Below are 8,358 nucleotides of genomic sequence, written 5' to 3'. Positions count from 1 at the left end.
TTGGCAGATGTAACAACATGTCACCATTTATTAGCAGTAAGTGTAGTACTAAATATCCAATGAGTAATTCTTCTATTTGATATTCCAGAACTAATTAGCTTTGTGTCCACATTAATGGCGGCTTTTATAAAACTGCATGCTGAAAAAGTATTTCACTGAAGAAGAAAACTTTTAAGAATCAAGAGACACTGTGTTATGTCAGTGCTTATTGACTGCTTACTAGCCTGCCTAGTAGAGTAAGTGGTGTGATTGTCCACTACTTTAATGAAAGTTTCATTTAAAAAAATTCATTACTGTTATCGTGTGGACTGCATTTAAGCAAACATCGTTTTCTACATTTGTAGTATCAGAGTCAGAATAAGAAATCTACGATATGCAGAACCAGATCTGAGCTACATCTTTTTACAATTATACCCTAAATCAGTTGTTTCATTTCATCACAATGTAACATCTGAAGCACGGCTGGTGAAGAATTTAGGCTCTCCATTCCCCCAAAAGGCACCTTTTACTGCAGTTTCTAGAGGGAGTTGTTAGATGGTGAGAATTCCTAAAAAGAAAAGAAAGCAAGGCATGAGATTCCACAGAAAATAGTAAATGGTAGTGCCTTTTTACATGAAATACCCCCACCACCCAACCTATCACCATTGATAAGGACCCTGCTCCCTTCAGCTAAGCCCCAGGCTGACCCACTGTGGTGTCTTCATTTAATTACTTTTGCTAATTTCAGCTTGCTCCTTGTTTCCTATTTCATTTTATATCTGTTTTAGCTTTCTTATTGTATAAAAAACCTAGAGTTTATATTTGGCTTTCTGGTGAGTGCATGTGTGCTAAGTCGCTTCAGTCATGTCTGACTCTTTAACTGTAGCCTGCCAGGTTCCTCTGTCCATGGGATTCCCCAAGCAAGAATACTGGAGTGGGTTGCTATGCCCTCCTCCAGGGGATCTTCCCAACCCAGGGATCAAACCCATGTCTCCTGAGGCTCCTGCACTGCAGGTGGATTCTACTCTGAGCCACCAGGGAAGCCCTGGCTTTATGGTAACACATTAGAATTAGACAAAAATAATTCACTTTCGTTAAGAATTATTTTCTTTTACAAGACTCTAACCCTTAAAATGATGCATTAACCCTTGCAAAGTACTGGAAACATATAGAGATTATGGGAAATGTAATACCATCAGGAAACAAAGCAGAATAGAAAGATCAGCTCCAAGCTAGTCCCAATATCTTGGGTAAGACTCATGAGCTCTGAGGCTTCTTCATAACCACACCCAGGAGAGAGTCCTACTGTTTTAGGGTCCTGATATGTTTGTACAGATGGCTTGAAGGATGGACCATTGCAGCTGAAAAGGAGAGCCACACACCACCCACCTCCTTTGCTTCTGAGCCCACATTCTATTCCTTGGTTTCCATAGAGTCATTGCTTCTTCTCCATTTATAAAATAAGATGAGAACGGGCTCAAGCCCACCTCTAAGCACTGATGAAAATGACACAGAGATAATACAAACAAAGACACTGAGTGCTAGAAATGATAAGACCAAGTTGCCACCTCTAGGTTGAGTTCAAACCTTGGAATCTAATTGGAAGGCAGTATTGTATATGTTCCCCAGCTCAGAAGTGAGAAAGATGGGCTGGTTTCTCTCAGAAGAGGCAATGAACCATCCGGGAAAGGCCACAGACTCAAATGTGGAGGTACTGCCTGTGCTTTGGCGGTAGAAAAGGAATGGCTTCACAGGCTCGGCTTGGTTGTACAGATCCATTATCTTCTGGTTCTGAAACGGGACAGAAAATGCCAGAAGGAGAAACAGAGGCTGTTTGAGTAGTTCAAGGTTGTTGTTGTTTAGTTGCTAAGTCATGTCCGACTCTTTGAAGATCCCACAGACTGTAGACTGCCAGGCTCCTCTGTCCATGGGATTCTCCAGGCAAGATTCCTGGAGGGGGTTGCCATTTCCTTCTCCAGGGGATCTTCCCAACCCAGGGCTTGAACCCTCGTCTCTTGTATTGAGAGGCAGATTCTTTACCACTGAGCCACCTTGAAAGCCCTGCAGTTCAAGGTTCCTTGCACACAACCTATAAATGTTCCAATGTTTGAGCAACCCTACCCATATATTAGAGCAAGCCTAGGAAAATACATTTCAAAGGAACAGCAGAGTGGGCACACCCAAAATCTCACCTTCCCAGCCTTCACCCTCAAATCCAGAGGGGGCATGGAAGTTGATACAAGGCACAGGTTCACGGATAAGTGGCCACGCTTGAATTACAAATTGGAACTCTCCTCACATTAGAGGCTGAGAAGACCCCCTCTTCCCCGAGGAAAAGGAAGGAGATGCAAATTTGCAGCAGGAAGCCAAGCTCCTCTCTCACCCAAGCTGCATCCATGAGAGACCCCCTCCTGTAAGAACCACTGTTCTGGCAAAGGACTACCAGGTGGGGGTGTATAGGTTTTTGATTGTCAAACATATGAGAAAGGTCAAAGCCATGAAAAAGGCACAAGAGGGTCTAAAAACTCAAAGGATTTGCACTCAAAGGAACAAAGGAATATAGAATAATCAGAAAAAATCTTCCATATTGTATACAGAAAGATATTTGTAGGTGTATATATTTATATATTTACATATTGTTATATTTAGGTAAGATAAGTATTTCTAAGTAAAGTACATTATATCCAAGATCTCCAAAGAGATAATGGAATGGCCCATAATTCGGCCACATTCTACCCTGAATAGGGGGACTTCTTCCAAAAGATTCCTTTATTCAGTTAATAACTGCCAGTTAATCTATCCCACTCTGTGGACAGCCAAAAACCAAGAAGCCAACCTTGAAACTGCTTTCTTTGACCTCTCAGCATCTAACCCAGTAACAAGACCTGTAAAGCCTAGTTCCAAAATATTTGTTGAATTGAGCCGCTTCTCACATCCTCCCGCACACCTGTTCCATCCCCACCACCCGTTCTCCACAAAGCAGTTGAATGAACTGTAAACTGAAATAACTGAATAAACAAGATCATGTTACCATCCAGCTTAAATGTCTTGAATGATGTTCTCATAATTATCATATAATTTAAGGCCTTTAACAAAACCTGCAGGGTCTAAACCATCTAGCTCTTGCCTACAGAGCTGAAAGCGTACTGTTTCGTCCTCATCTACTTCATCACACACCATATCCACTCTGTCAGCAAATTCTATTGCCTTAATTTAAAGTTCAAGACTCTGACCATCATCCCTCTTCCTCCAGTAGACCCTCAGATTACACCTGGGTCACCCTGAAGCCTCCAAGGGAAATTTTGTCCTTGTCCGTCACACCCTGCTCTCAAGTAGCAGCCAAAATAATCCTTTTAAAATCTATGTCCTTTCATGTCACTCTTCTATTCAAAACATTCTAATAATTTGGGTTGAATTAATTTAAAATTGTTTTATATATTTTTAATTGGAGCATAGTTGCTTTACAGTGTTGTTAGTCTCTGCTGTACAACAAAGTGAATCAGCCCTATGTATACATATATCTCCTTCCTCTTGGCCCTCTCTCCCAGCCCCACCCCCAATTCCACCCCTCTAGGTACTCATAGAGCATCAAACTGGGCTCCCTGTGCTGTACCAGCTATCTGTTTTACACACAGTAGTAGATAAATATAACAGAATATTACACAGCCATAAAAGGGAAGGAAATTGGGTCTTTGCAGTGATGTGGATGAACCTAGAGTCTAGCATATATGTTGAATGAATTAATTGATTGACAGGTTAAAGACTTTACAAAAGTGGGAAAGCTCTTTTACTATCTGCCTTTCTCTGAACTCTGCCTCTTCCCCAGCTCACTCCCGGTCCTTGAACTTGCCCTCACTGGACACTCTGTTGGGCTCACATTTTTCTTCCTTTCCTGTCCAATAAAATCTTACCTTTACAATAATACCTGCTGTACTATTTACCATGAAGCCAGGCTCTAGCTGTTTCTGGCGCCACCAGTCTCTTTACTAGTTCTAATCCTTCTTTCCCAGACAGCATAACCCCCTTTAACATGTCACAGGCTTACCCATGATTATGCTTCTTGTGGACTATTTCTTGTCTTCCACTAGAATGTAAACCCTAGAAAGGCAAGGCTCTTTGCCATTCTGTGCACTGATGATGTTCAAATGCCTACAACAGTGCTGGAGGCCAGTTAGAATGAACACATTTGCTGGCTTGGATTGGATGGTGTTGAATTAAATTGAATTGCTGTAAACTGAAGTTTCAGAAACAAGGTGTTTTATATCAGGCAGTTAAAAATAAGAAAAACATGGGCTTCCTTGGTGGCTCATGGTAAAGAATCCTCCTGCCAATGCAGGAGACACAGTCTCAATCACTAGTTCTGGGAAGATCCCACATGCCGAGGAACAACTAAGCCATGCCACAACTACCAAGCCTGTGCCCTAGAACCCAGAAGCTACAACTAATGAGCCCACGCACCACAACTCCTGAAGCCCACACACCTAGAGAGCCCATGCTCTGCAACAAGAGAAGCCACTGCAGTGAGAAGCCCATCCACCACCACAAGAGAGTAGCCTCCACTCACTGCAACTAGAGAAAGCCCACACAGCAAAAAACAAGACCCAGCACAGCCAAAACTAAACAAATAAAAATTAGTTTGGCTTTAAAAAAATAAAAGCTTATTGCATGCCCATGACTCTAAAGGAGCCAGGTATAAATATGCTTAAGAACAGGAAACTATTTATTTTTTAATTGTAAAATTAGATTTCCTGACAAATCAACTTCTGAGAAAAGAAGTTGGGTTTTTTCTAACATTATTTTTCTTTGTCACTTACCTTCAACTGCAATTCGGGCTTTCCACCAACGTCCTCACAACATAGACACATTTCTGGCTGCTTTATTCCCAAATAAATAGGAATCCCTTTGTCTTTCTCAAGACACTCCGGATACTTGCATGGTATAATGGTGACAGTGACTGTCAGAGAAGAGGGGTTACGGCGTCAGTGACCTTTTGCAATTACAAAAGACCAAGACCTTACAGGCAAGGCTGGAAGAGCCCTTAAGAGTATAATCCCACTACCAGACCCACAGAGTGGTCAGCCTCATATTCATTCGTTCATTCATTCACTCAATCATACCAAGCACCAGTCGCTGCTCTAGGAAATGGAGCGCAGGCAGAGGAGGCAGACCCCACCGTTGGGATTTTCACAACCTCTGCTTGAACACCTGGAGGCGAGGAGCACCAATCCCAAGCAACCCCTCTGATCCTTGGAAAGCTCTGTTCATTACCGAGTTTTGCCTAACTGATGTTGAAATCTGCCTTCTGTGCAACCCACCCAATTAGTCCTCTTAGGACATAGGAAGTTGGGCAAACAAGCCACTCTTTTTCCTTAGGACAGGCCTTCAGATCACTGAAAGCAGCTCTCCTGCTCCCCAGAAAGCTACTCCACTCCCTCTGCTCTCTTTGCCATGGTCCAAGACACCTCTTCCCGGGCAGATGTGAAATTCTTCCCCCTCCAGGTGTTGTTGTTCAGTTGCTAGGTTGTGTCTGACTCTTCGCAGTCCCATGGACTGTAGCACACCAGGCTCCTCTGTCTTCCACACTCTCACAGAGTTTGCCTAATATCATATCCATCGAATTGGTGAAGCCATCCAACCATCTCATTCTCTGCTTCCCCCTTCTCCTTTTGCCTTAGTCTTTCCCAGCAACAAGGTCTTTTCCAGTGACTTGGCTCTTCACATCAAAGTATTGGACTTTCAGTTGCAACAACAGTCTTTCGATGAATACTCAGTGTTGATTTCCTTTATGGTTGACTGGTTTGATTTTTTGTAGTTCAAGGGACTCTCAAGAGTCTTCTCCAGCACTGCAGTTGAAAAGTATCGTTTCTTTGGTGCTCAGTCTTCTTTCTGGTCCAACTCTCATATCCGTGTATGACTCCTGGAAAAACCATAGCTTTGACTATATGGACCTTTGTCAGCCAAATGATGTCTCTGCTACAAAGCCACACTTTAATAAAAGGATGGTACAAGCATCCCAGCCGCACTGATGTGAGGCTGCTCCAAGGAGCAGCCACACGATGACCTGTCACTTACCTGGCCTCACATTGTTGCTCCGAGGAACTACCACGAGGATCTGACCCTGAAGGAACCACACCTGCTGACTCAAGTCGGAGACTACTACATATCTGGGACAATCCATTGCTGTTTAAATGGAAAAGAATAATTTTTTAAAAACCCCAACATGATGAAGGCTGCTTTACCAGATGTTAGGAGAAAGATCATCTAATCCAGGTCTTTCAGGAAGGAAGGCTCAGTCGATAAAGAATGTGCCTGAACACTAAAAAAAAAAAAAAAAAGAATCTGCCTGAAATCCAGGAAACCACCTGCAATGTAGGAGACCTGGGAAGATCGCCTGGAGAAGGAAATGGCAACCCCCTCCAATATTCTTGCCTGGAGAATCCCACGGACAGAGGACCCTGGTGGGATACAGTCCCTGGGATTGCAAAGAGTCAGAGATGACTTAGCGACTAAACCACCACCAGGAGAATGATCTAATCCAGGTCTTTCAGGAAGGATGGTTCAGGGTTTGCACATTAAAACTGGCAGCTCTCACATGACCCATGAACCCAGCCTTTCTTTCCACTGAAACTGTGGGCTCTGTTGAGGAAGAGAAGGGCCATAACTGGTCTAAGAAGGTAAACTCTCATCCCCGTAAGTACACATGTGTCAAGGCCCAGCTACTCTCCTTGATGCTTTGGGTTTGGCCCAAGCCAGTGTCTGGACCCAGAGCAGTGAATAAGAAATGGTCAACACCCTCATGTTCCAATGGGAGATGGATAGCCTTGGGTGGTAAGGACTGTACACAGGAAGGGGCAGAGAAGGCTAGGGTGTTCAGAAGAGACAGGTATGAATGTTCCTGGCCTCCAGACTCCATGCCAACATCACCTGATGTATGGATTCCTCCATCGTGTCCCAGAAAACATGCCATAGTGGGGTAGTCTCAGTGCCTGTGGGGGACAGTGATAGGAGATCTGAGCATTAGAAGACATTTCAAGACCCTCCCAGGAAACTAGTTCCTAATGTCCTGATTCTGGGCAGGGAGCCAGGAAGCCTGGACTGATACCAAGATCTGAGGCACCTTCTGGGACAAAACCTCAAGGCAACCTTAAGGAGGGCATGTAAAGCAGAATTTTCCTCCTCCCAGGGATCCAGTCAGGGACCGTATTCCCCCTAGAGGTTCCAAGGTCAGGCATGACTTTTGACCTCAAATAGCCCACAGCTCCCTGAAGTCTGGGTCACCTCCTCCCAGCAGCCCTTCCCAATCCCACTGGCAAATGCATCTGCCTGGGAACAGGGGAGGGACCCGAGTCAAGTAGATCTGCCAGGATCCTAGCAGCTCCCCAGAAAGAGGCACCTAGCCCGGCATGGATCCACCCCTTCACTGAGTCTTAAAACACGAAAAGAGAGAAAGCTCTATAGTCAAGGAACCTTCCAGCTCTCAGTTGGCAAGAACCTTTAAAGAAAGCACAGGGGACTGTATAGTAGCTCCAGCAGGTCCTGAGAGCAATGACGGGCTATGACAAAGCAGGGGACATTTATCTGGCATGTTAGGGAGTGCCAGCTACCTCAATGGGGTGTGACAATCTTATGACATGAATGAAAGCAGGATCCTCCTTTCAGAAGATCGCGTGAGGCTTAGATGAAGAAATTACAGCATCAGCATGATATGACCTGTCTGGGCTCCCTGAGAAGAAAATACCAAGCCAAGCTCCTCTAGCAGGGTTAATGACAGATCCTGGGTTTCTCAGGAAGGGGAGATTGAGAGACTTCCCCAGAACCCAATTCTCCTGCTGCTGTCACTCTGGACTGGACTTGCCGGCTCTAAGTGAAGGGAATCCATCACCTGGGGCCAGGAAGCTTGCCCTCTGCAGTCCTACTAAGGGAGCCCTATGATGGCAAAATTAGCTGTGGGCCCAGGTGGCGCTAGAGGTAATGATCCAGCCTGCCAATGCAGGAGCCCATAAGAGACAAGGGTTCGATCCCTGGGTCAGGAAGATCCCCTGGAGGAGGGCATGGCAACCCACTCCAGTATTCTCTTCTGGAGAACTCCATGGAGAGAGGAGTCTGGTGGGCTACAGTCCATAGGGTCAAGCACAACTGAAGCAACTTAGCACACACAGGCAGAGACAGGAGGCATATGGCATTTCTGGTCACTGAATCATTCCAACTTGGGCTACCCATACATGGAGGGTTAAGCTAAAAGCACCTCCCTCTGCTCCTTTAGTCCCTTGGAGATGCACCTCCATCCTCTTGGGAGCCACAGGCATTGAGCAGCACACCCTTAACTGTGGTAAACCTGGGGACTTCCCTGGTGGTTCAGGGGTTAAGTCTCCGTGCTTC

General features: G+C 44.9%; 1 protein-coding gene across 3 annotated transcripts; it reads right to left on the bottom strand.

The window, feature by feature from the left end:
• IL36G (interleukin 36 gamma) lies at positions 1 to 7,529 on the bottom strand. 3 transcript variants are annotated; one of them, XM_002691348.4, is made up of 6 exons: positions 7,447 to 7,529; positions 6,904 to 6,965; positions 6,052 to 6,159; positions 4,794 to 4,933; positions 1,567 to 1,770; positions 1 to 547 (listed from the first exon to the last, which is right to left on the bottom strand). In XM_002691348.4, exons 2-6 carry the CDS (start codon positions 6,944 to 6,946, stop codon positions 518 to 520), a joined length of 525 nt encoding a protein of 174 aa, XP_002691394.1. In that variant the 5' UTR covers positions 6,947 to 6,965; positions 7,447 to 7,529; the 3' UTR covers positions 1 to 517. The 3 variants fall into 3 exon arrangements, with proteins under 3 accessions (XP_002691394.1, XP_010808391.1, XP_010808392.1); XM_010810089.2 differs by having other exon boundaries at positions 7,472 to 7,529; XM_010810090.4 differs by lacking the exon at positions 7,447 to 7,529 and adding an exon at positions 7,373 to 7,442.
• Positions 7,530 to 8,358: the final 829 nt, after the last annotated feature.

This window comes from Bos taurus, chromosome 11 (assembly GCF_002263795.3).
Source record: "Bos taurus isolate L1 Dominette 01449 registration number 42190680 breed Hereford chromosome 11, ARS-UCD2.0, whole genome shotgun sequence".
In the NCBI taxonomy this organism is placed as follows: domain Eukaryota; kingdom Metazoa; phylum Chordata; class Mammalia; order Artiodactyla; family Bovidae; genus Bos; species Bos taurus.
The sequence above is the reverse complement of the archived record's forward strand: the minus strand, read 5'-3'. Positions and strand labels throughout refer to the sequence as shown.

What these genes read in the sequence shown, in the direction of transcription:
- IL36G (XM_002691348.4), bottom strand. Translation starts at nt 6,946, where the DNA reads ATGGCATGTTTTCTGGGACACGATGGAGGAATCCATACATCAG. An exon ending in GAGCAACAATGTGAGGCCAG is followed by an intron (nt 4,934 to 6,051) that starts GTAAGTGACAGG and finishes CTTCTCTGACAG; the next exon opens with TCACTGTCACCATTATACCA. An exon ending in CCTTCCAATTAGATTCCAAG is followed by an intron (nt 548 to 1,566) that starts GTTTGAACTCAA and finishes TTTTCTTTTTAG; the next exon opens with GAATTCTCACCATCTAACAA.